The sequence below is a fragment of the Salvia hispanica genome, chromosome 3 (genome assembly GCF_023119035.1).
Source record: "Salvia hispanica cultivar TCC Black 2014 chromosome 3, UniMelb_Shisp_WGS_1.0, whole genome shotgun sequence".
In the NCBI taxonomy this organism is placed as follows: domain Eukaryota; kingdom Viridiplantae; phylum Streptophyta; class Magnoliopsida; order Lamiales; family Lamiaceae; genus Salvia; species Salvia hispanica.
The window spans coordinates 22,827,397-22,854,449 of NC_062967.1; the positions used below are offsets into that span (position 1 = coordinate 22,827,397).

Sequence of the window (27,053 nt, forward strand, 5' to 3'; positions counted from 1 at the left end):
GCAAAAGAGCAGCATTTTACCAGACGGAGGAGATTTCTAGGAGATGGGCAAAATGGAGAATTCAAGGAAGAGTTTAGAAGATCAAGTCCCCGTCTATAAATAGTGGAAGAGCACATCAAAATAGATTATTCATCATTCACACGCTTTCCAGCTCTTAGCTCACTCTTTTCACACACAATTCTCTACACACTGCACAAAAATGGGGTAATTCAGGGGGATTTCATTGGGTTTCTACTGTTTCATCGTTGTGTAACACCTTCCTCAAGGAGGCGAAGATACAATTGCTATTTACTCCATCTGTCCCAGATAATTCATCCAAGTTTTTCTTTTCGTTCCGTCCCACATAATTTGTCCCATTTCACTTTTACCATTTTTTGTAGTGGACCCCATATTCCACTAACTCATTCCTACTCACATTTTATTATAACATTAATATATAAAGGTAGGACCCACATTCCACTAACTTTTTAAACCCACTTTTCATTACAATTCTAAAATCTGTGCCCGGTCAAAGTGACCCGAATTATCTGGGACGGAGGGAGTACTTTTTGTTTTTGTGGTTTTTGTGCCGATACTTCATCGTTTGAAGCTCGGTGTCTGTTGAATTTTTGTAGAATCACCGAATATTTTTGTTATGGAAGTTATCGTTTCGTTTTGGTTTTCTATTGATGTTGATTCATGTTATTTACTTGTTTTGGATGCTTTTCACATTTGACTGTTGGATCGGAGTTGAATCGTGGTTTAATCGCTGTTGATCGAAGTGGATTTATTGAATCTGAGTTGAAGGAGATGAAATTGGTTGTTGTTGAGTTCGGATTGCTTGGATCCGGAGTGGATTAAGCGTTCGACGTGTGGATCTGAAACAGGGTGGTGAAATTATGCATGATTATGGATATTTAGTTTCTGTTCTTTCGTTTACTTGACCTAATAGTATAGATCTGTTTATTTTTCCGGTTAATCGTAATTTCCGACGTCCGATTTGGTATGCTCGGTTCCGATCTGTTTCGTTACTTTGTTTTCTACATGTTTATGCTTATTGCGTTGAGGGAGATGAAGATCGTCGTTAGTTAGAGTCAGAATTCCGTTGCTGCAGCTTTTCATCCTTACTTTTCTGTTTTAGGAAAATGGTCCTCATTGCATGCTTTCGTTTGCTTAGTTGTTTTTATGAAATCTGTTTGCCAGGTCTAGTAAATTCTAGTTGCTAAGTTTTGAAATTATGTTTGATCTCTACTTTATGATGCATGCGTACGTTGCCTTTTCCATTTCCTAGGTCTAGCTGTTAGATTAGGTAACTCTACATCTTCCCAAGTCTAGTAGTTAAAATTCTCAACCCAAAATTGCATGGCAATAGTCAACACCCCCTTTTCCCAAGTCCTCTAGATTCTGACCCGCGTCCTATCCTTCTCTGTGGGATCGATCATTTGCTTACCTATACTAATTAATAGTGTAGAGGGTTGAGGTTTTTGACAGTTGACTGAGAGTGAGTCTAACGACCCGAATCTTCCCGGTTTACGATCTCCTAGACCCTGTAATCTAGTGAATCCTCTTGACCTGAAGGTTGTAAGATACCTGATATGTAATATTCTCTCAGCCTGGCCATTAATATTCAATGCTAAAGTATTCATTTATAATTAAAGTGACTTTTTTAGAATTCCATTTGTGAAAAAGTTACTACCTCCGTTCCTCAAATATTGACACACTTTTTTTCGACACGGATTTTAAGAAATGTAATGGAAAATGAGTTGAAAAAGTTGGTGGGATGTTGATCCTACTTTTAAAGTATTAGTTTTATAATAAAATATGAGTAGGAATGAGTTAGTGGAATATGAGATCCACTACTAAAAATGGTAAAAGTGAAGTGTGTCAAATTTTCAGGAATGGACTGAAATGATAAACTGTGTCAAACTTTCAGGGACGGAGATGGGATGAAGGTAGTATTTGTTATAGATATCAACTCATTATGCAATTTGATACATCAAGACATAAAAGATAAATTTTTCTCAGTATTCAAATCCCATCACGCCCAAATCTTTTTATTTAAAGCCTTTAATTAATACTACCAATTTTTAAAAATATTTGGCGTAAGGTTTGAACTGGAGATGTAGCTCAATTAGTAGGGCAGCCACTAGTTTTTAAATCATTTTTTAAAATTTTGCTGTAACGAATAAATATTGCATAGAGGACTATATTTCACCTAGGTAACGTAGCGCTCCAAATATATTTTGCTTAAGGAAATATTTCTAGATCATCATTTTATTTTTAAATCAATTTAATTTAAGGATTTATTACTAAATATAGGATTATATTTATGATTACGAGACGAGGGCATATTCTAATGCTTATAGCACCCTAATCCAAAATTAATACCAAATCTCCACCCTTAGATTTTAAAAAGAGTGGATGAGATTAAATCTTATCTCAATAAATAGTAGACAAAATATCAACAAAAGAGTGCTTAGCAATTGATCACTTTCCTAAGAGATGGAGCTCAAATGTCAATACATTCAAATATAAAATTATACTTCATCCGTCCCTTATAAATAATAGACTACATTAGTTATTTTGATATGTCCCTTAAAAATTAATTCTATTTAAGGAATTTTTTCTCTCCCGAGTGTGTCTCATTCTCCACTAATAATACTACAATCACTTTTTTCTTTTTATCTCTCTTACTTTACTAATTGTGCATTGATACACATGTCGTTTCAAATGTCTATTTTTTTTTAGGGATAGAGTGAGTAATGTTTTTATATAATGTGATGGGCAAATCCCTTAACAAACACTGACGGCAGTTTGCTCAGCAGCGAAGGGGGAAATCTGGCGGCCTTTGTTTCCCCGTCGGACGGATTGGGTCTGTCAGCATTTCCGGCTTGGTGGACGGAGGGGTAGGGTTCTGCGCGGGGTTTTCCCTTCGGCCAGATTTGGATAGCTACGGTTTGATTAACGCAATAGAATAGTAGAGAAAATACTTGACTCATGGAATCATTCTTAGATAACAATCTATCCTATTTATATTACTATAGTACTAGTACCGTCACTTTTGGAACAAGAAAACAAATATCTAAAAATATATGTAGAGAGAAGGTAAACTAATAATCGGCTTAATAATAAGATATGGCCGGGAGATATGCTTCGATTATGTAGGTAGGAGTTGGACATCAAGTACATGAGAGAAGTTCTAGCTCTAAAAAAGTTCAAAGGAAAGAAAAAATGGAATGAAATATTTGATTGAAATAAACTACAATTGAAAAAGTGGATGGAATTTAGTGAGTATATATAATGTGATATGCAATACAAAACAAAAGTATATTTTTATTATACTATATGTATAGATTGTATAAATACAAAATTTAAGACAAACCAACAGTGAATATATATCTAAAATGAAACAAAATAAGAGAAGAACAATCTCTTCCATCAAATAGCACACAAAACATGAGAAGAACAATAGCTTTCATGAAAGACCGAACAAAACAAGAGAAAAACAATGGCTTCCATCAAAGACCCAAGTTCAAGATTGTTGGAGAGTGTTGGCAACATCTATCACAAACCGATACTTCACATCAGCTTTGGCCAACCGCTCCAACGCAGTGTTAACATAGTCAGCTGAAATTAGTTCAATATCAGCCTTTATATTGTGCTTGGCCGCGAAATCAATCATTTCTTGAGTCTCTTTCATCCCTCCAATCCCACTCCCAGAAATCATCTTTCTCCCTGCAACAATATTCATCCAATTCCACATTAAGCAAATACTAATTCATTGTAATAATGGATACATGAGAGAAACAATATTATATGTAAGGGTTTTGCACCTGCAAGGAGAGGAAAAACCGGTAGCTCGAGAGGCTTATCTGGGGCACCAACCATGATGAGCTTTCCATGAGCCTTCAGGAGGCCAATGAGTGGCATCAAAGCATGATGTGCTGATACTGTATCAATAATACCATCCATTGTTCCAATGGCACCCTAGATATAATAGTAATACAATCCATATTCACATTAATTTAGCGATGATAGTGATGACAATGTTGATAAAACAAGGGATATTTCTTTTTGTACCTGCATTTCATCAGCATCTTTGCTGATCAAGAACGAATCTGCACCCAAATGTGAAAGCGCTTCGTCTTTTTTGCTGAGGGAAGTGCTAATGACTGTGACCTTGCAACCGAAAGCCTTGGCAAATTTAACAGCAACATGCCCGAGTCCACCCAAACCGACAACTCCAATGTGCATCCCGGGCTTGTCCAGTCCAAAGTATCTCATGGGGCTGTAGGTGGTGATGCCGGCACATAGAAGAGGAGCAGCAGCATCCAATGGCATGTTTTCAGGGATACGAACAATGAAATGCTCGTCAGTAACCATGATATCGGAGTAACCACCGTAGGTGATGGTGCCATCATGGTAGGGAGCAGCGTAAGTGGGGATGATCTTGGGGCAGTAATTCTCAAGATCTTCCTTGCAGCTCTCGCACGATCGACAGGATCCGACCATGCATCCCACACCAACTTTGTCTCCAACTTTGACCTTCTCAACCTTCTTTCCCACCTCTGTTACCACACCAACAATCTCATGCCTGCATTATATATATATCCATGTCAATATAATTGGCATCCAATGCCATGATTACATGATATGAATTTGCAGAAAGTTACCCAGGAACAATGGGATATTGAGTGACGCCCCACTCGTTCTTGAGGTAATGAAGATCGGTGTGGCAGATTCCACAATACAACACTTTAAACTGCACATCATCATCACCAGTTGCCCTGCAAATACAACCATAATTGTTAAATATTACTAGTAATTCTAGAGGTACATAATAGAGAGAAAGATAGAGGGAAATAGGAAAAGAACCTTCTAGAGAATTTAAAAGGGGAGACATGGCCAGATGAGTCGGTGGCAGCCAATCCGAAGGCTTTGACAGGGTGCTCTGTTTCGTGTGATTTTGCCATGTTAAAAATAAAATTCGTGTGTAAGAAAATAAGCTCGAAAATGGAGAGAGAGTGCGAATTGATGTTGTTGGCGAAGGTGGAATAGTGGTATTTATAGAGATTATGATGTTAGGTGATGTATATGCTTAGCGCATAAGCGAGTAGAGGAATAGTCATTCAATTCTCGACATTGTTTTATTGGTCTACTTTGATCGACTTTACTTTTCCTAAACAATTTTCTTTGATGAAAGAAATACTAGTATTATTACTTTTCGCCTTGTGCCTACTAATAAATCACTTCTATTACGGGGACCAAAAATAAAAACTGTTTACATGGCATGATTGGTGTTAATATTAAAACTTAAAAGATCAAATTTTTAATAGAGATCAGAATATACGTACATCTGATTGCACATCATCTTTTGTAGATAAATGCATGCAACTCACATCATCTAGGAGTAAGAAAATTTCATAACTAGATAATTTCAAAAATTTCACATGACGGGGTGAAATTTGCTTCTTGTTTATTGATGTGTGATACACTATTTATTTGCACTATAGTATAATTAATTGTTAAAAACTCATCCTGGGCATTCAACAATCCAAGATAAACTTCTAAAAGGGATCATATCACTACTGGCTCCGGCCTTCGGCCAATAGTCGTGTACACAACGTGTTTCATGTGCCGCTTCTAAGAGTATCCACAATGCAAGCATTTTGCCATGTTCCGAAGTGACGAAATAGGGAAGGAATGCAGTGTCTCGATTGCCCAAGTGATGGAGGCAATGATGTCCCTCCACTTGCCCTCCTCTTTCGGCCAACAGGAAGCAACTCATGTGAAACCTACTAGCGGGCATGCGAATGGCTGGTTTTATCCAATTTTAATATTATATATATTTATAAATAGATATTTATTTTTGAAAATTGGTTTTTATGTATAAAAATTGTTTTATAGAGTATTTATTAAAACTTATTTTTCAAATAAAATTATAAATTTAAAACCTAATTGCATATATTTTTTATTTTTGATTTGTATACTCGTTTTTTTCATTTTATTTCATTCTTTTTTCCTTTTTTGACTTTTCTTTTTCTAATAGAATGTTATACTTTTGTCATTACGTAGATTTAATTTGAATAATGTCATTTTGTGAGATTCATGAATAATAGAAGAAAAACGATGATTAAAGACAGGGTTGATGATGATCTAAAACTAAGGTTTCGAACCATAGCTGAATATCTTTTGCATCTCTACGCTCGAACGGAATCCATTTGCCAATCGCTCGTTGACTCTTGTAAAGATCTTAAATTAATGATATCATATACATGAATCTCCCTAGAGCCCAGCAAAGCCAGGTCTATTGATTTAAGATATAATGGCTGCGAAAGAATAAAGACTACATTATTTAATTAACAGTGGGGTGAAGGGTAGTGAGGTCTAGCAAGGCGGCCCCCCTTTATACAATTCATTTAACTACTACTTTAATCAAATATCGCACTCAACAACGACATGATATAATTTAATATATCCACACAAATAGGTGAATTCCTGATTTTTCATCATTGGATTTCATTTCTGGATAAATTTTCTATTCTACCAAACGTGCTGTTGAAAGATATATATGTATTATTCATTCAACTTGTTCACGGGCTTCTACAATGTACACGCCTATAAATAGGCTAGAGAAGGATTTGTATATGGTAAGATTTACCCTAATTACATAATAGGAAGAATATACTAATTGCCTTAATTATGTGATCTCAATCAATCTTCCTTAATCTTCATCAATCTTTTTCTCATTTACTTGATTCTTTTCAATACTCCCCTTCAAGTTAAGTAACGGGATCACCCATTCTTAACTTGCCCAATACATCATGGAAGCTCGTAGCACCTTGTATCTTTAAATGCCCATTGTTCTCCGTTTGATGGTGAAGACCTATCCCCCCAATCCGCACTCCATCGGGTTTGAAAAACCCCCCCGATTGTTCTTCGGGGGCCCATCTCCACCGTTGCTTCCCTCGAGGAATTTTCGGCCCCCCGACGGTGATGGGATCTTTCCTTTCTGACCCAAATCCCCTTGCCATTTGTTAGTTTGGCCTTTGGCTAGTTTTCCCTTAGAATATATGCTTTTGGGAATCCTTTGTTTGGTATCTCTTGCCAATCCCCGAAATCCGGGAAGGGAGATATAACGCCCCGTATCACCATCATTTTGCATTTCTTTTCCCTCTACCCCCGGTTTGGAAAAAAACGTATATCAGCTAGTTTCGGAATTCCTCAGATATCCGGGGGAGAAATTTGGGGCGTGGGCATTTGGGGGGCTCACGGACGTGATTGGCTCGGGTGACACACGCTGTTATTCCGACCGGTAGGCTTAGGTATGGTACGACACAGGGGGTCGTTTTCCCCCCCCCCCAAACTTCCCCCCCCACCCCCGGGTTTGGGTGTAAAAAAATTCACTTTCAAGGAAATTACGTTCATCGTTGTTAAAATTTTTCCCTGACCGGATGATAGCATCGATATTTCGTTTATCCCATCCCCCAAGAACAAAATTTTAATGCACATGCGGGAAATTTTCCCCCTTTCATGTTTTGGCACATGCACAAAAAACAAACAACCAAAGATTTTGCGGAAGGGGGAGGGGTGGGGGATACGTTAAGGATGAAAGAGTTTGAAAAGGAGTTTTCATACCCAATTTTTGTAGGCAAACGATTAATGGGAAAAAACGGGGGGACGGCCGGGCGAGAAATTGGGAACATTGGAGTAAAGAAAAGAGCTCTCGTGATTTTTCTAGTTTTATCTTTTTTTATTTCCTCCCCCTTTTTGTTGGGGAGTGTAGGGACAAGTGGTTTGATGTAACCCCCCCTTTTGAAAAACTCTTTTTCTTTGTTAACAAATTCCTTGCCATTATGGACCAAAGGGATTTGACAGGGGTTTAAAATTTGGTCTTAACCTTTTAATAAAGTAAAAATTTTTTTCAAAAACTTCAAATTTTTTTTTTTAAAAATATACCCGTCAATCTAGTGCAATCATCACAAAGATAAAAAAAATCTTAAAACCATGATCACCAATAAGGGGATCGGGGACCCCAAACAGGGCATGCCTAGAAAAAATAGTTTTAAACAGTATCACTTGATCTAAAGGGGGGTTCGTGGCTTTTTGCCAAAACCAAGTCCCTGTAATATCTTTAAAAAGGGGAAAAAATTTAAAAACTTTTAAAAAACCCGGGGATCATCGGGGTGCCCAAAAGCTTCCCGAAAGATCGTGAGCAAGATCGCGGGGCCACCTTGTTGACAATCTCATCCCCGTAAAAGCCAACGCTCGGCCAAATTATCCTCCCCCCGATATCCCGTAATACAGAAGTTTGGATGCACGGAATTGGGGTTTTAAATTTTTTCGCAACTAATTGAAGAGCTTATGGGTTTTGGGACATAAGGCAAATTTTTGGGGCTTTAAAATTGGAGAAATCTCAATGGTTCCACTCCCACACAACCCACCCCCCTCAGCCCCTTTTTCGTGGCTTTTATTCTCCATTAAATTAAAAATCAAACATAAGTGATCTGCCCCCCATAATAATCCCCCTTTTTTCTTTAGAACGGTTTTACTTTGGGGAACACATAATTTGGGAAAACTATCAAAGGGGTGCAAAACGATTGGGCTCAAAAAAAAGTTTTCGCAATTTTTGGGACCCCTTTTTAATTTCCTTTCGGGCCCAGCACACAATGGGAAATCAGGGGCACAAATTATTCATAAGTGGGGATATTTCTAGCATCCCTACTTTAGGAGTAAATTGCAACAAATGGGGCATTAGGATTTTTTAATCCCAAACCCTTACCTCCCTTGAACGCGCCTCCCCGTTCGAACGCGACCCCGGTTTCCCCCCCGCCCCACCAACTCGCCCCCTCCGCCCCGCGGCCGCCCCCCGTCCCTATTCTCCCACGGGGGCGGCGTCCATTCCCGCCCCTCGGAACAACCCCCCTCCATCCTCCTCCGTTGAAAAACGGGCTTTTGGTTGATTCTCGTCCCCCACCCCGGAATCCGGGGGAAAAGGGTTTCTCTTGTAGCTTGTTCTTTCCGGGCGGGGAACCCAGATTTGTGGGTTTGAATGGGGGGGTTGGGGTGGGGTGTGGCGGTGGCGGTTTTTGGGGGGCGGTTGGTGGGGCGTTCGGGTTGGGTTCCCCGGCTGGCCCAGCCATTCCGCCCGATGGAGTCACCGGGGGTCCGCTGGTCGGGGGAAAGTTTGCCGCGGCATGATCTTGAAAGAGCCTCCGCTTCCTGCCATCGGACTTCGGTAGGGGTGGGGGTTCTTTCAAATATCTCCCGGGTTGTCATTCGCTCACTCAATCGTGAGAAATTTGACCCTTTTTCCCCGTATGTTCGGAATTGTCCGACCATGTTGTGTAGATTTTGATCTCTGCCCTATTTGAGATTTGATGATTTCTGCCTTGTTTTTTTCTGGTCGAAGGTTTGAGGAAGGTATCGAACAATGATGAATCAAATTCTGAGTTCACCAATTGAAATCGAAAACCATGCTTTAATTCCATGTTGAAAGATATATGTGTATTATTCATTCAACTTGTTCAATGGCTTCTACAATGTACACGCCTATAAATAGGCTAGAGAAGGATTTGTATATGGTAAGATTTACCCTAATTACACAATAGGAAGAATATACTAATTGCCTTAATTATGTGATCTCAATCAATCTTCTTTAATCTCCATCAATCTTTTTCTCATTTACTTGATTCTTTCCAACACATGCGATAAAGATTTGCAGAATGGGAGAAACAACAATGATGTTTCAAATAGCTGGAAACGATATATTGTTTCACACAAACATTGCAATAAAATCTCCGCACATATAAAATTCATGTTCACGCCTAGATTTTTTCATATTGTTAGACGAAAGCTATCTTGTTCTTACACGAAATTTAGGATTGAGTGTTCAATGAACAAGTTTATTAGTCATCTTCACTAATAGGTAACCTTCCATAGAATTTCAATTCCAATTTCAATTCCAATTCCAATTCCAATTTCAATTCCAATTCCAATTTCGTGTTCCAAACGCACCCTAATTAGATTCGATTTGGCGAAGGTTGCATATGAATTAGCAAAGTCCTTACTATCAAGATTTAAATTCATATAAAAATCTAGAATTTGGGCATAGTTTGTGATATTAGTTACTAATAACTGTATTATAGTACCTCATTTGCTAAAAATAATCATAGTCATACCTATCCTATCTTATTTTTCTGCACACAAGAGTGGACTGACTTTTCCTCGTACACAATGAAGATTACATAACACATTACCAATGAATTCATAAATTATAACATTTCTCAATCGTCTATCAATCTGGATATTTTGCACAGCAGATGTTTACAAATTTTTCAACGCTATGATTGACTCTTAACTCATTAATACGAAAATGTGATTGGCCGGATTGTGTGCAAATCTTCCTATACGTTTCATTATATTTTCTCGATTGATTAATAGCAAACATTGGAATAATAATACCAAACCACATTAATTATTTAGTGCATTAATTAATTAGCGCAAAAGTTACATTTCTATATTCATTAATTATAAGTTCTCTTTTGCTTCTCTTGATTCGAAAAAATAATTGATTATGATGTCCGAGTGCAATACTGTTGGTGAGAAATAATGGCACTATCTTAGCTATTTCCTTTTAAATTCCATTCAAAGATAAAGGATAGAATCATAATGGTTAGGTGGTGGGTTCCTTTGGCCTCTCACTATCAAGATTGAAATTATGGGATTTCGGTGCAAGTTGTCGTTAAAGTTTTATATTAATACCATAATATAAAATTATTCCTAGTTAATACTACTATAATAAAAACTTATTTTGATTGAATCTCTAGACTTCTGTATTTTAGAGTCGGAAAATTAATAATTGTTGGAAATTTTATATTAGTCTCTCCGTCTCAATTAAGTTGGGTCACTTTTTTAGACATAGAAACTAAGAAATTGTGTTGAATGAGTTGAATGATAATAAAATACTCCCTCCGTCTTAGTTTAAGAGTCATATTTTGCCATAAAAGTCCGTCTCAGTTTAAGAGTCACATTTAGAATTTTCCATATTTGGTCATACAATTTTACCCCATTGTTCATTAAAATTATATCAAAATGTCTTTATCTACATTAAAATAAACCAAAACAAAAATAAAAAACCAAAAAGTCAAAAAGTGACCCACCTTCAACCAACTCACTTCATTTATTACACACTTCATCATCTGACTTCATTAATTACACACTCCACCAATTTCTTAAAACATGTGACATAACTAAATGACACTCCTAATGTGGGACGGAGGGAGTAAAATAGAAGAGATGAATAAAATATGAGAGATAAGAGAGAGTAAAGTAAGTGATCAATGCATGGGCATACCGAAGGGTAACATTTATCTAAATTGACAACAATCAAGCTAATTTGTCAAAACGTAAAATGATAACGATGTTGTATATATAAAAACGCATCATCTTGAGTACGACATCCGACCGAAATTCAAAACCCTCAATAAAATCGATGAGTGGTTCAGCTACAATCGACGATCCGAGTTTCTTTAAATAAGAAATCAGTGGGTTAGCACATTTCATTGGAAGGAAAAAAAGTTGTTGGTAACTACACTAAGAAATGAATATAAGAGGGGAGCAACAATAGTATCAGCTCATTATTTGTACTTAATTACGAGATATGCTAAACAGAGCAATGATGGAATGATAGTCCTGTTGCGTATCAGCGGTACTCCAGGATCGATACACAAATAGAATTTTATTAAACTCTCAACAACAGTGTACGAAACACCAATACACAACACAGTGGTGTACACAACACCAACACAACACTACGACTCTTGGAGGACACACCTCACAAGAACTCGAGGACACACCTCGCACTCACAAACACACACGTACTCGTACACTCTCACTTAGCTCTCTAATTGTGTACAATACACATAAAGGCCTAGTGCCTATTTATAGGAGTTCTAAGTCGGTGAACAACCGACATTCACAAAACTAGATAATTCTAGTGGCACATCTTCAACCTAAGCCTAATAATTTAATAATTCCTAGGACTAAGTCGGTGACATGGAGCTAGATAATTCTAGTGGCACATCTTCAACCCCTGATATTTTTATTCCTTCACCTTCATCATTATCTCCTTAAGTTTCTGGAAGCTCCACACATTGCTCGTCGATTTCTTCCTCAACTTCTAGCAGCTCCAGTTTTATTTCTCCATTTGCTTCTCCCCAAGTCTCCTCAATAATATTACCCTCTTCGTCTTCAGTAATCAGCATGGAATTGTCAAAATTCCAATCTTTTTCTTCTATAACAGCGGATCCCTGGGATTCCAACTCTCCGTCGCTCAGAACAGCTAATGCTTCCATGTCCCATTCTTCTTCTTCCGGTGATGCCCCGCTAGTTATCATTGCGTGACTTTCTACAGGCTTATTCTCTGACCGACAGTACCTGGCTATGTGGCCTTTCTTCCCACAATTATAACACATTCCATCAAATCGTCTTTGAGATTCGCTGCTCCGGCCATCTCTACGTTGTGCTCCCCCTAGCTGAGAACGTCTCTCCTCTTCATCACCATCTTCTCCTTTACGCCGATAGTCACGATCACCTTCGTCTCTTGTAGATCGATATTCTCGATCACCTTCTACTCTCCTACGCCAGTGATCATTTCTGGCAGAGCGACCTCTGTTGCCGTTGAACAGAGCTTCTTCCTCATAGTCCTTCACAGCTACTTTAGACATCTTATTATCCAGGGTCTCTTCATTGGATAAGATATTCTCTAACTCGTCCAGAGTTGGCTGCGTAGCCCAACCGCGTGTGGCAGTCACAAGACCCGTGAACTCGGGTCTTAGACCATAGATGATGATCCTCCTCATCCTCGTCTCGTTAATCACGTTATCAGGATCTAATTTCGAAATCTCTTCACATAATGATTTAACTTTAGAAAAGTACTGACTTACAATAAGCTCCCGTTGCGAGATGGAGAATAGCTCATTCTCCAGGCACTGCAGCTTTGCTTCGTTCTTCTTGGCGAAAGCGGTCTTCGAAATTTCCCACACCTCCTCCACGCCTCCTTCGGTATCTTAGCTGACCTGATACGCTGCATCTGCTCGTCTTCCACTGCAACCATCAGCACGAACATCGTTCTTCCGCATTTCATCTCCCACTCCATTCGCGCCTTCGCGTCGCCAGTCGGTGGTGTCGTGCTCTCTCCTCCAACAATATCCCATAAGTCCTGACCTATGAGATAATAATGTATACGGATACAACAATTTTCGTAATTGTTACTATTTAGCTTCTCGATGTTATTGGCAACTCCAAGAAAATCCGTCATCTGGTACTGGTATTCTCTAGCTGTCAACTCCGGCAGAGTAATGACTCCAACAATAGTCCCTGACTATTAACTCCGGCAGAGTAGCGACTCCAACAACAGTCCTCAACTGCTAATTCCGGCAGAGTTACAGTATACTCTCGACCTACGAATAAACACCACGAAAAAGACCACAACTACAATAACAACCACCACGGTTCGACGTGGCTCTAATACCACTTGTTGGGTATCAGCGGTACTCCAGGATCGATACACAAACAGAATTTTATTAAACTCTCAACAACAGTGTACGAAACACCAATACACAACACAGTGGTGTACACAACACCAACACAACACTACGGCTCTTGGAGGACACACCTCTAACTCTACGAGGACACACCTCGCACTCACAAACACACACGTACTCGTACACTCTCACTTAGCTCTCTAATTGTGTACAATACACATAAAGGCCTAGTGCCTATTTATAGGAGTTATAAGTCGGTAAACAACCGACATTCACAAAACTAGATAATTCTAGTGGCACATCTTCAACCTAAGCCTAATAATTTAATAATTCCTAGGACTAAGTCGGTGGCATGGAGCTAGATAATTCTAGCTCATTTCATACTTCTCGATTGTTCTATAAGTCGGTGGAGACTTCTCAATAAGTCCAACTGCTGTCCGGAAAGTCACATTAGGAAAATGGCCAGGAATGATATCTTGTGCTCGAAAAGCCCAAGATATGATAAAAAGAATGATATCATACATATATCTTAAGTCACATATTTACTCTACTACTTTGGGCATTGGCAACACAATCTTTGTGGCTTAACGCGCAATGGAATGCAAGGAAATGGTTGGGATGAATGTTATGGTTTTAGTTCTCCCTAACGTGGAAGAGAGCACAAATTACTGTAGAGAATTAAGAATAAAGATGAAAGGTTTGCCCCTAGTTGGATTGCTAGGATTAGCAATGTGAGTGAGAAGAAAGACATTCTTTATTTGTCAATATTTTGACCTCTATGGATCCTGTTATTTATAGGATCCGGACCATGCTTAATTCAACTTTACGACCCGTGAAAGGATCAAGAAGAAAATATGAGAATATTGACTTAAAATACTTAATATAATATGATGCAAATGAACGGTGAAACGAATAAGAATGATTAACTGATAGATAAAAAGAACTCAACTAATTGAGAACTTGAGAGTATAAACACTCGATGTAAACTTAAACAATCAAAGTCTGTCTTTTAAGATCAACAATGAGACCTTTATATAGGCAAATGAAAATCCTAAACTTATGGAAAGGAAATAACTAAAAAGATAATAAGCAAAAATAACTATATGGAATATAAGCAATAAGGAAAACCTAATTTGTAGAAGGAAAAAATAATTAAAATTTTTCCATCTACTAATTTTACTAATTAGGAAAAAATAAAATTCAAAATATATTTTTCTTAGCCTCCAAGTCTTGTCTTATACTAAATCATACTCCTCTTCTTGAAAAAGACTCATCCTCGAGTCTACTTTATTGCAATAGCATCTTAACCCAATTAAAATTTCTCCAACTATAGTCATCATGCCATCCTTCTTGGACAAGCCGTCATTATTAACTTCATTAAGCCCAAAATCTATTCCATCCTCAAAAGTGGGCATAACTCCATCAAAATCCATATAGTCGTCTTTATCTTTAATTTCAGCTCCCAAGCAACTAGTGCCTGTATCTTTTGGCTTTGAGCAATTCACCATGCGGAGGAAAAAATTCTTAAAAGGCAACTCTTCACAACCCTTTTTCCTTTTCAATAAAGAGCTACTAAGTTGATTTTAGGCAGCTCTATTTTCGGATCCACAACACCAATTCCAGTCAAACTCTTATTCATATGTGGAGAAAAACTCACCGAATTTGCACCACGATCATTGGAGTCCTTAGAGATATTAGAGACGAAATTCCTTAAAAAGCTCTAGTCTCCGGCGAAGGACAATCTGACACGTCCACTCCACTGCTGCAATTTGCAAAAGTTCCTTTATTCGATCCGTCCGATTCTGATGGAATATTAAAATACCCGGAAATCTGATGAGACTCCAATTGCGATGACCTGGAATTGAGAACTCCGGAGCCATCGGAGCTGTGATCACTAGAACCGTGACGCACTTCTGGACAATTTGTTTTGCAAAGTGTCCAATTGGTTGGCATCCGATTGAAATTGCGGGACACTCGCTCTGTATCCGAACTCCTGAAACTGGATAGGGAGGAGGTCGTCGAGCTCTCTGGTGGATGGAATGCAGAGATCGTCGAAGGAGAAATCCAAATCGAAATCGTCAACAACATTCCCAAACATGAATCCTAGGAGGCGGTTTCCCCCTTCAACCTCATCGTATACGGGTTTATCATACACCGGCATCGATAATATATCATCGTCATATACGGGCTTATCATACACCGGTATCGAAAATATATCTTCGTCGTATACGGGCTCATCATACACAGGCATCGACAATATATCCTTGTCGTATACGGGCTTAGACTTGCCACTGTAGACGCCGTTGAATAACAAATCGTCCAATGAACGACGCTCCAACACATTAGATCTCATCGGGTTAGATTTCCCCCGACGCTTCTCCAATCGCGCCAATCGTCGTTGTAGGTCTCGAACCTGTTGTCGCACATCACCGTTCTCGATGTCGTGCTGGAGGTCTCGAACCTGTTTTCTCATATCGTCGTTCTCAATGTCGCGCAGATCACACTGTCGTCCAGCCTCTTCATTTGGGAGATTTCCACGTCCCCCACCACGACCGCCACTACGAGCATCGCCACGTCTGTTGTCATATCTACGTTCAGCCATTGATAATCAACCTGAATCGTGATACCAAATTATGCAAATGAAAAGATAAAAAAAATGATTAAATAATATATATGGAAAAATTGATAGTAGAAGACAAGACTTGGAGGCTAAGAAATATATATTTTGAATTTTATTTATTTTCTAGTTAGTAAAATTAGTAGATGGAAAAATGTTAATTGTTTTTTCCTTCTACTAATTAGGTTTTCCTTTTTACTTATTTTCCTTATAGTTATTTTTGCTTATTATCTTTTTAGTTATTTTCTTTCCGTAAGTTTAGGATTTCTCTTTGCCTATATAAAGGCCTCATTGTTGATCTTAAAAGACAGACTTTGATTATTTAATTTTACATCGAGTGTTTATACTCTCAAGTTCTCAATTAGTTGAGTTCTTTTTATCTATCAGTTAATCATTCTCATACGTTTCACCGTTCATTTGCATCATAATATCATTCAAATACTTTAAAAATAAAGAAAGAAATACTCCCTCCGTCCCCGAATACTTGACACAGTTTGCCATTTCGGTCCGTCCCCGAATACTTGACACAGTTCACTTTTTTCATATTTGGTAGTGGACCCCATATTCCACTAACTCATTCATACTCACATTTATTATAAAACTAATACTTTAAAAGTAGGACCCACATCCCACCAACTTTTTCAACACACTTTCCATTACATTTCTTAAAACCCGTGCCCGGTCAAACCGTGTCAAGTATTCGGGGACGGAGGGAGTAACATAGAAGGAAATACAATATTTAACTAATGAGAACCAGGCCTCTTCGTCTTTCGTTTGGGTTGTTAGTTCCATGTGGGCTCTGAGTTGGGGATCTCGACCCCTTGGTCCCCCTGCGTCGGGCATCTCGACCTGCACAACTGTTCCGAGGAGGGGCATTTGCCCCAACAAAGCACCATGTAGATCTGCCCGTGGCTGGACCATATCTCGTTTTCCATATGTGTCATATTCCACAACGAGAGTTTGACTAGTTTTATAATTGGTAGTGGATTCATTAATATATTAATAATACTCCCGTTCTAACTCCAAATGACACATTTATTGTTCCACACGATTTTATGCAATAGTGTGCTAAGTGGATAGAAAATAAAGTAGCAGAGTGAATCGTTTTTTTTTTTTTTAAGAAATATGTCACTTGTGTAAAAAATGTGAATAGGGTGGAAGATCATGTGTATATAAGAACAATACGAAGAATACAAAGGGAACAAACTTGCCCTCTAAATCTGAATCTTTTTTCTATTTTATGATAGTAGCTACTAAATGAATATTCCAATTTCAAGTAGTTGGTGCTTCGAGGCGAATGTAATCATATAAAACACTGTTGAAAGCGCCAAACTGTAGTGACTGCTTGAGATAAATGGTATTTGTTCCATGCACAAGCTTAAATCCATCTACTTTTATACTATACAACCAGTATAGCCCATGAATCCCATGTCTCGCTATCGCGTTATCTTTCCCAATTCTTCCAGTCTCAAAGTGAGGGAGATTACCATTTGGATCGTCGTTGATCCATACCTACACATATAAAGATCAATATTAATTTTTCTATGACAATCGACTTACATTAATTATTTCTTGTAAAAATTACTTGTATGTTAGCACATTGAGCAGAAGCTAATGCCAGCCTCAGTGTGTAATTTGCTCCCCTCGTCACATTCGTTGCGTCGAATATTATCTTCCATGTGGCCGGTTTATAGCCTCTCTTCACCTTTCTACAAATTCAACCAATGCTAATGGTTATTTAGTTGCCAAAAACTATACATAAATAAAGTGTAAACTACCTGTTTACATGGGCGAAAAACCAGTGTTTCCGATAGTCGCTCTTTCCAACAATGTAAGTGAGATCTTGATCAGGATACAAGTGTGCGTATCTCTCCCACAAGCCATATTGTCTATATCTGGAAACAAATGTTAATCATAAATTAATTATTAATGATCGCCTTAGTTAAGATATTTGTGAGTAGGAGCTGACTTGTCAGTGTGGTTGATGAATAGTTTGTTTACTAGGGTAGGGTCTGGATCAGGAATGTAGAACTCAGCTGCGGTACGATCAGCAATTCCGATCTCCCACAGTGTCGGCCCATTTCTAGGAGGAGTGTACACAACGTCGCCAAGTTCAACTATGCTGCCTTGTTTGATTAGAATGTTGAATTTATGTTTGAAGTCCCCGACTACGGTTGGTACCCAAGCATACAAGTTGTACTTGCCTGCTCGAACGCTTGTTATGGTGAACGAACCAGTTTCATCAGTTTGTGTCCAGAATTGGTAGCCCTGACATGTGATAACATCTATGATCAGTATGTATATGATAAATGAATGTATGTATAGAGAATTGATATGCTGAGGGATAAATTGTGAGGACTTGGTGAGCGACTCTGACACCTGGTAACATCACCATCAATTTTCTCTCTACCCTTTCTAATTACCTCTCTCCTCACTCCTATCTCTCATCATCGCCTTTCCCTCTATCCTCTGCAATTCCCTCTCTCCTTCTCTTTCATCCTCTCTATTTTCTTATTTGCATCAACTCTCTCTTTCACCTATCTCCTCTCTCACACCATTCTCTCTTTTCTGTCTCAGTTCTTTCTTTCCCAAATCACCTCACTTCTCGTTCTCAATTTGCCACCCCCAAATTCAGACTGCCATAGCCGATTTTTTCTCTAGTCGCCTCATGTTCATCGCCGCCGTCTAAAGGTGTGCATCTGTCATTGCCTCGGCAGTTAGTCATTTCTAAAATTTTACAGTCGAAAGCAAGAATTTTCCGATAAATTTGTATAACAAAATTGACGCAGATCAAAAACTAAATGTGCAATGGAGAGGAAGGGAGTCAAAGTATTAGAGAGAATGAAAGAGAATTAGATCGAAATAAATCATCCCATAGATCGAAATCTGCAGAATCAATTACGGATTGAAAAATATTTGAAATATTGGGGGTGGAATCAGAATTTGAAGTGTCAATCACCATGTTGCATCTATTTTTAGATGCAAATTAAGCCTGGGGCGACAATTATGATTCATCATATTCAAAGGCCAAACAATTAAAATAAAATTGAGAAATTGAGAAACAAAATCGTTAAATTAGAAAGAACAACCAGATAAGTGAAAGGCAAAACGGAGCTGTGTGATTTACTCCGCCGCAGAGATCAAGATGAAAGAGAAGGAGAGAGGGAATTGCACAGGAGAAAGGGAGAGAGGTAACTATAAAGGGTAGAGAGAAAATTGATGGTGATGTTGCCAGGTGTCGAAGTCGCTCATCAAGTCCTCACAATTTGTCCTCAACATATCAATTCTCTGTGTGTGTATATATATATATATATATATACCCTATATAGGGATGTATTCAGGTTAGAACGCTAAGTATAAGTAAAACTCAAAACACTTGCAGTCCATTGGATTTTAGATCTAACGATTAGATTAATGTCACGTGTCATCTAATGATGTAGAATTTTAGACTAATAATGTAGCTCGGATAATAATGTAGCATTTTAGTTTAATAATGTACAGTTTTAGTCTTACAATGTACATTTCTAGTCTAATAATGTACCTCGGCTAATAATGTAGATTTTTAGTATGATAATGTAACTAATCACAACCATCCACTCTAATGATCCAAGGGCTGTGATTAGTGCTGTGTTTTATACTAAGATGCTGTAAGGACCCTAACACACCCCATATATATATATATATGTATATGTATATAACCTTAGATTCACGCTGCCATGATCCAGCATATCCAGGTGCAGCTAGTCCAACATATGCAAACTTAGCTGGGACGGTTTTGCCTCGATTGAGATAGTTGTCACGTACAAGCAACCGGCCTGTGATAGTACCACGCTGATCCGCATGAACATAATCAGTTGAAGCTGGGAAATCATACGGCCATTTCTTGATTTCTTTCATCATCTGATCAAGTCAACTAGTGTCAATTCAAGTAAATCTAATTCTATGGTTGTACTGAAAAATAAGATGACCTGTGTTTTAGCATCTTCCCAAAGTGTGTTTGGTTTAGTTTTATTAATCCTTGAGTTAAGGTAGATGAAAACAGGTCCAAGCACCTTCTTCCATGCCTCTCCATTCCTTACTCTAACATTGACACCCACATAATGGCTGCTCAAGAACATCTGCCAACAAAGACGAGTTGATTTAATTAGTGATTAATTTGTTTGGTCTCAGTATGTGCAAGTGAAGTGAACGTACAGCTAATGAAGTAGAGCTAGCGTGTGACGTGAGGTCTCGTTTGAGAGGGCCGCCGCCTTGGAATTCATCACTAGGCCTTATCACCCAAAATCCCACCTTTGATTCCGAGCTAATCCATCCGTGTACTCGGTTATCCTTTGTGTTGCACGAGTATTGATACTTGTCATCCACCTCTCCTTGGAGAGCTGGATTGCCAGGATTTTCCAATACCACAGCTTCCTTGAAATCAAGGGTACGGCCCCTTTTCCTGTCATTGGCAGAAGGCATCTCCCGTTGCATATCATCCGATATTATCATATGCCGAAACCTAAGCATGCAAATTTATCACATAGCGTAAATGTGGGTTTTTTGGTTCTAATACTTGGCCTAGAATTCAAGTCTCACATGTTCTCATCAAGCTTGAATACAATTCTTGCTTCACCTATGTCCACAGCGGGCCACCCTTTCAAATGCTCGAATATTGCATATGAGTAGAAACCAGAAACTCCACGTAAGACAATATACCTAAAGTGTATACCAAATTAATTTGATACAAGTTGTTCAACCATTATCAAAAAACAAACTAATAATCCATTTATGTGTACCTTTTGTCGATATTGAGTGGCGCGACATTTTCACCACGGGACACATTCCATGTGCTAGTGAAAGAAACTTCAATCCGATCCTCAGTTTGAGCTATAACGTTAAAGCTTGTACAATGGATTCTACAGATAGCATAGGATGACATCAAAACTTATTGTTGAAAACTAGGAAATATTGAAGAATGTTTTAGATCTCATCATACGCTTCGTACTGACTTGTATTTGATTTAACCCAGACCATGTCCCAGTAACTGCATTGCATTGCGGAAATTGGCTCATATAAAATGTTTTGTATCATCTAATATAACAACGGAAAATTTGAAGTAATGAGGCTCACCCTCTACGGGTTTCCGTATGTCGATTGTCTAGAATGTTTTCGACTTCTTGGTATCCGACCTTTGCAATGGTGCCGCTTGGTTTCACCAGTGTAAGTTTAACAATACCGTTGTCTAGATGCACCTGCAACTCCAATCAAATTCATATTTAATGATGTTTATCCTATATTGTGCTCCATATATGATGATACTTGATTTATGGACTTACATGCTTTTCTGTTACTTGGAGTTTCAATGCTGCAAATGATGATGGATTGCTCTCTCTACTCAATCTGCAAACATGTTTTCATATATACTACTACATGTGTGATAATTAAGCAAAAGCCTGTCATTTCAAAATATGATAATATGATAGTAGTAAATAATTATTGTCTATCATATTTTCATAATCAACATTCTAGCCAATAGACAGAAACCACTATGTATACATATATATGAAAAGTATACAAGACCTGTCCGTATGGATCTCGGAAGTGAAGAAGAGGAAGACGGAGAAACATAGTATCATAACAAGGCATCCTATCGCTCCACTTTTCATCATATAATTCAGTCCCGTGCAATTACAAGTAACAACCTGTGAAACAAAACATTAATAAAATCGAGCTCCAAACTAAACCTTGCACTGATGATGAAGCAATTCATGAATCTTTGGGATAAAACGCAAGAGAATTTTGTATTATGATGGAAGAAATGATTTCCAACTTACTTCTAGGATCATGTTTAGATGAGTTCTATACCACCCTCTGCAGAAAAAATGATTCTCAAATGAGATGAAACAATCCTGCAAAATAGTTATTACCTCAAATGACAAATCCAATCCTTGTTAATAATGAAGTCCGAATCGCGTGGTTATAATATATTTGTATAACTTGGTCATATAGTAATTGTTTTATTTATAGCAAAACCAACTGGCATATATATACTATATGTATAATATGCAGTTGACCTTCAATTCACTTTGCTTTAACATGCATCCACGTTTTGTTTCTTTCTTTTTAGCCATATTACACGTTCTCTGTACAAAAGGATCATTTACATGCATGAAGTAAACTAAATTAAGGAAACGTAACATTTAGATCCAAGTAACACTTTAATTGAAGAAAAGTATCATTTAAGTGAAGAAACCTATTCTGATTAATTGTTCACTGTGGAAATATAAAACAAAAGTCATTTCATCTTAAGAAAAATGTGATTTATTGTATACAAATAGTATTGTTTCCGTCGGAAAAAAAGTATGGTTGATGATTCCAATAATTAGGGTATAATTTTAAAACTTTCATTTTTTAAGAAAATTATTTAGTATTCATAATAAGATACTAATAATCTACTCCCTCCGTCCCACATTTGGAGTGACAATTAGTTATGGCACGGGTTGTAAGGAATTGGTGGAGTGTGTAATTAATGAAGTGAGAGGTGGAGTGTGTAATAAATGAAGTTAGTTGGTGGAAAGTGACATGAGTTTGACTTTTAGATTTTGATTTATGTTTTGGTTTATTTTTGTGTATATAATGGTATTTGGGTGTAATTTGAGTGAATAATGGGGTAAAATGTTTTGTGCAAATATGGTATATTCTAAATGTTACTTCAAATGTGGGACGGACTTTTATGGCAAAATGTCACTCCAAATCTGGGATGGAGGGAGTATCATTTTATAAAATATTCTAAAAATAATAATCCCTCCATCCCTGAAAAGTATGAACATTTAACTCGGCATGGTATTTAATGCACTCCCTCCGTCCCATAATAGATGACATACTTGGTGAATGGCACGAGATTTTAGGAGATACTCCCTCCGTCCCCGAAAATTTGTCACCTATATTTCCTTTTTCGTCCGTCCCAAAAAGTTTGTCAACTTTCATTTTTACCATTTTTGGTAGTGAACCTCATATTCCACTAACTCATTTCCACTCACATTTTATTATAAAACTAATACTTTAAAAGTAGGACCCACATCCCACCAACTTTTTCAACCCACTTTCTATTACATTTCTTAAAACTCGTGCCGGGTCAAATGGTGACAAATTATGGTGACGGAGGGAGTATTATTTTGTGTGTTAAGAGAGAGAGAAAATAGTATATTTGTCTTAATGTGAAAAAGAGTTTTTTCCAAAAAAGGAAATGTGACATCTTTTATGGGACAAACTAAAAAGAAAAATGTGACATCTATTATGGGACAGAGGGAGTGTAATTTAGTAAAGTAAGAGAAAAAGATAAATGGTAGTGTAAGTAGTATTAGTGGAAAATGAGCTCCACATTATTATTAGTAGTGTAATGTAACGGTATAAGCTGTAAATAAAATCATGTGAAGGAATAATGTATTGTTTAGCTATTTTAAAATTAGAAATTTCATACTTTTCAGGGACGGACTAATAAGAAATAGTACTTTTCAGACACATAGGGAGCAAGATTAATTCATAGATGGACTCGGAGGATGGCATATAAAAGTTGAGAGAAAATTTCATCCGAAACTCTTTTCTAGAGTAGTTTTTAATAAATATTTTATTTTCTTAACTTGCAACATGATTCTTGATTTTTTGAAACATTATCGAACCCCAATGAAAAAAATCACATCTTCTTAACTCATCTTTTTAATAGTTTAAGTTATAAATTTAATATTTTTTCTTTATTATATATTTAAATTCTTACCTCAATTCACTACTCCATATTACAAAATAAATTAAAATTTAATACTCCCTCCGTCCCCAATTAAAAGTCACACTTTTCCATTTCGATCCGTCCCCAATTAAGAGTCACACTTCATTTTTACCATAAATAGTAAATAGGTCCCACATTTCACTAACTCAATTCACTCACATTTTATTATAAAACTAATATAAATAAATGGATCCCACATTACACTAACTTTTTCAACCAACTTTTCTTTACATTTCTTAAAACCCGTGCCTAGTCAAAGTGTGACTCTTAATCGGGGACGGAGGGAGTATATGATATCAAACAGCTAAACTTAAAATTATATAATTTTAAATTTAATTAATGACTTTCCAAAATTTAATTTCTTTAAATTCATAAATTTTTGGAATGTTACATTTAGGGTTGCCAATCTTCGACACAACACAAAATTTAATTTATTTGAATTCGTAATTTTGATTCAAAGAATTTTATAAATTAATATGGAATGAGGAGGGAATGAAATGGGTATGAGAATAGAATGAAGGTGGGAATGGAATGACAATTCCATTCCATTCTTGTGCTTGGTAAGCACAAGGAATGCAAAAAGAATGGAATTGTTATTCCTTGATTGATTTCATTTCTATGTTTGATATCTACAAATTAATATTGAAATGGAATGGAATGAAATATGAATAATTAATATGTTGATTATACAAAAAAAAGCACTACCACACTTCACACACTACACGTACTTCCCACACTACACACACTACACGCACTTCACACACTTTACACACTTCACACACTACACACACTACACACATTTCACACAAGACACACATTTCACACACTGCACACATTTCACACATTTCATACACTACACACACTACAGACACTTTACACACTACACATACTACACACATTTCACACAATACACACACACATTTCACACACTACACACATTTGAAGGGTCTCTATTCAGGTATATTCCTCGGGTTTTCGTATGTAATTTGGAGTGTATCCAACTGATCAGGAAGAGATTCCCGACCCAGCTGAGTCGTTGGTACGACAACCGGGACCTGGCGTCAAACAAGTTTCCTCAACCCACTTCTACTGATTAGTATAATGGAGGTAAGGGTCGAATCCCACGAGGATGGACACGTTTTGATAACTGTGGTGACTTTCCTGGGTGTTTTGGTTAGCTACCACGCTTGGGTTGAGATTTTACCTAGACAAGAAATAAAGGTGGCACTCTACTGACTAGTAGGCGTGAAAATAACAGGCATGTGGTGGTGTTCGTGAAAGTAGGGGACAAGGTGTCTCAAAGAGTGTGTAGTATGTGTAGTGTGTGTAGTGTGTGAAATGTGTGAAGTGTGTGAAGTGTGTGAAGTGTGTGAAATGTGTGTAGTGTGTGACATGTGTGAAGTGTGTGTAGTGCGCATAGTGTGTGAAATGTATGTAGTGTGTGCAGTGTGTGAAATTTGTGTAGTGTGTGAAGTGCGTGTAGTGTGTGAAATGTGTTTAGTGCGTGTAGTGTGTGAAATGTGTGAAGTGTGTGTAGTGCGTGTAGTGTGTGAAATGTGTGTAGTGCGTGTAGTGTGTGAAATGTGTTTAGTGCGTGTAGTGTGTGAAATGTATGTAATGTGTGAAGTGTGTGAAATGTGTGTAGTGTGTGAAATATGTGTAGTGTGTGAAATGTGTGTAGTGCATGTGTGAAATGTGTGTAGTGTGTAAAGTGTGTGAAATTTGTGAAGTGTATGTGAAGTGTGTGAAATGTGTGAAGTGTGTGTAGTGTGTGAAGTGTGTGTGTGTGTGGAATTTTCAATTATTAAAAAATTTTAAATTTTAATTTTATTATAAAATTGTGATGATATTAAATTTAAATATAATATAAAATAATATTTATATAATTTTGTTAAATTTTAAAATAAGAAGAAAGGAAAATGGAATGGAATGGAATGACCATTCCTTAGCTAAATGGATGGAATGGGTATTCCCATGTGGAATGGAATGGCCATTCCAAAAGGAATGGTGATTCCTAACATAAATATTTACCAAGCAAAGGAATGAAATGGAGGTACGAATGTCATTCCATTCCTTCATTTCATTCCATTCATTCATTTCATTCCACCATACCAAGAAGGGTCTTATAGTGTTTTTAGCTCAATTCACTATAACATGGAAAAAAAATTTGAATTTGATATATGATAATATTAATATTAATATAAATTGAGTTTGCGAATTTTTATTTTTAAAAAAATTCCAAAATTTTGATTTTAGTTCTTTCCGTTTCAAAATTTTTTCTTTAAATTTTTAATTTTTATTGTCGAACCCCGATAAAAAAATCACATATTCTTAACTCATCTAGTGTTTAATATTCAAACTTATATAGTTAATAATTTTTTTCTTTTATAAAAATATTAGAATTCTTAACTGAATTCACTATATCATGCAATAAATAAAAATTTGATATACGGTATATTAATACTAATTGAAATTATGATTTTACTTTTTAAAAATTGGTAACAATTTTTTATTTTAATTCTGTACTTTCTAAATTTGAATTTGTTTAAATTTTTTAAATTTTGGAACATGGAGAAAGCATGTACAAATTTTTTGAGTATACAAATAAAAATATAAAGAAAAATTTAAATTGATACGAATAATATAGAATAAAAAGATATGCTACTATTAGATTGAGTCAATATTATATAATCCACAAACAAACCACCTAATATAGGGACAATAAAATTTATGGAATACCCCAAATTTGACCTCTCTTTCCAAAGAATTGTAAAATTAATATTTGGCTATACTAATCAAAATAAGAAATATCATTATGGCAAAAAACATATTGGTAATATGGCATAGAGACATTGTCTCAAAATCATTATCCTATGCAAAATTAAGTATTACATTCTACTAATTATTTCCTCTCACTTTTTCTTAACAAAATCAAATACTTCCTCCGTCCGCAATTAAAATGTCTCATTTTTCCTTTTCCGTCCGTCCACAATTAAATGTCTCATTTCACTTTTACTATTTAGTAAGTGGACCCTATATTCTACTAACTCATTCCACTAACATTTTATTATAAAACTAATATACGAAAGTAAACCCACATTCCACTAACTTTTCTACTACTCCATCCCGGCTAAAATGACAAATT

General features: G+C 36.9%; 3 protein-coding genes and 1 non-coding gene across 6 annotated transcripts; all 4 read right to left on the reverse strand.

Annotated features, from left to right (window-relative positions):
- Window positions 1–3,349: 3,349 nt before the first annotated feature.
- LOC125213257 (8-hydroxygeraniol dehydrogenase-like) lies at window positions 3,350–5,017 on the reverse strand. Its single transcript, XM_048113701.1, has 5 exons — window positions 4,855–5,017; window positions 4,653–4,766; window positions 4,060–4,573; window positions 3,813–3,966; window positions 3,350–3,714 (listed from the first exon to the last, which is right to left on the reverse strand). Exons 1-5 carry the CDS (start codon window positions 4,950–4,952, stop codon window positions 3,512–3,514), a joined length of 1,083 nt encoding a protein of 360 aa, XP_047969658.1. The 5' UTR covers window positions 4,953–5,017; the 3' UTR covers window positions 3,350–3,511.
- Window positions 5,018–11,702: 6,685 nt separating this feature from the next.
- Window positions 11,703–13,766, reverse strand: LOC125215610. The gene is made up of 2 exons (XM_048117075.1): window positions 12,927–13,766; window positions 11,703–12,843 (listed from the first exon to the last, which is right to left on the reverse strand). The coding sequence occupies exons 1-2, from the start codon at window positions 13,298–13,300 to the stop codon at window positions 12,111–12,113; spliced, it is 1,107 nt and encodes a 368-aa protein (XP_047973032.1). The 5' UTR covers window positions 13,301–13,766; the 3' UTR covers window positions 11,703–12,110.
- Window positions 13,767–17,285: 3,519 nt separating this feature from the next.
- Window positions 17,286–22,122, reverse strand: LOC125215609 (rhamnogalacturonate lyase B-like). Of its 3 annotated transcripts, none has more exons than XM_048117073.1 (14): window positions 22,053–22,122; window positions 21,706–21,827; window positions 21,462–21,525; window positions 21,256–21,377; window positions 21,122–21,169; window positions 20,922–21,041; window positions 20,722–20,841; window positions 20,338–20,644; window positions 20,112–20,261; window positions 19,843–20,043; window positions 18,113–18,411; window positions 17,922–18,038; window positions 17,729–17,852; window positions 17,286–17,655 (listed from the first exon to the last, which is right to left on the reverse strand). In XM_048117073.1, the coding sequence occupies exons 2-14, from the start codon at window positions 21,792–21,794 to the stop codon at window positions 17,416–17,418; spliced, it is 2,001 nt and encodes a 666-aa protein (XP_047973030.1). In that variant the 5' UTR covers window positions 21,795–21,827; window positions 22,053–22,122; the 3' UTR covers window positions 17,286–17,415. The 3 variants fall into 3 exon arrangements, with proteins under 3 accessions (XP_047973030.1, XP_047973028.1, XP_047973031.1); XM_048117071.1 differs by having other exon boundaries at window positions 21,960–22,057; XM_048117074.1 differs by lacking the exon at window positions 17,286–17,655 and having other exon boundaries at window positions 17,751–17,870; window positions 21,960–22,057.
- LOC125217252 lies at window positions 19,077–19,165 on the reverse strand. Its single transcript, XR_007175669.1, has one exon. It is a non-coding gene; the product is annotated as a small nucleolar RNA U31b (small nucleolar RNA).
- Window positions 22,123–27,053: the final 4,931 nt, after the last annotated feature.

What these genes read in the sequence shown, in the direction of transcription:
- LOC125213257 (XM_048113701.1), bottom strand. Translation starts at nt 4,952, where the DNA reads ATGGCAAAATCACACGAAACAGAGCACCCTGTCAAAGCCTTCGGATTG. An exon ending in AAGATGCTGATGAAATGCAG is followed by an intron (nt 3,967 to 4,059) that starts GTACAAAAAGAA and finishes TATTATATCTAG; the next exon opens with GGTGCCATTGGAACAATGGA. An exon ending in GGTTTTTCCTCTCCTTGCAG is followed by an intron (nt 3,715 to 3,812) that starts GTGCAAAACCCT and finishes ATATTGTTGCAG; the next exon opens with GGAGAAAGATGATTTCTGGG.
- LOC125215610 (XM_048117075.1), bottom strand. Translation starts at nt 13,300, where the DNA reads ATGACGGATTTTCTTGGAGTTGCCAATAACATCGAGAAGCTAAATAGT. An exon ending in TCTCGCAACGGGAGCTTATT is followed by an intron (nt 12,844 to 12,926) that starts GTAAGTCAGTAC and finishes TAACGAGACGAG; the next exon opens with GATGAGGAGGATCATCATCT.
- LOC125215609 (XM_048117071.1), bottom strand. An exon ending in TTCAAGCTTGATGAGAACAT is followed by an intron (nt 20,645 to 20,721) that starts GTGAGACTTGAA and finishes TTGCATGCTTAG; the next exon opens with GTTTCGGCATATGATAATAT. An exon ending in TTCATCAACCACACTGACAA is followed by an intron (nt 18,039 to 18,112) that starts GTCAGCTCCTAC and finishes ATTTGTTTCCAG; the next exon opens with ATATAGACAATATGGCTTGT.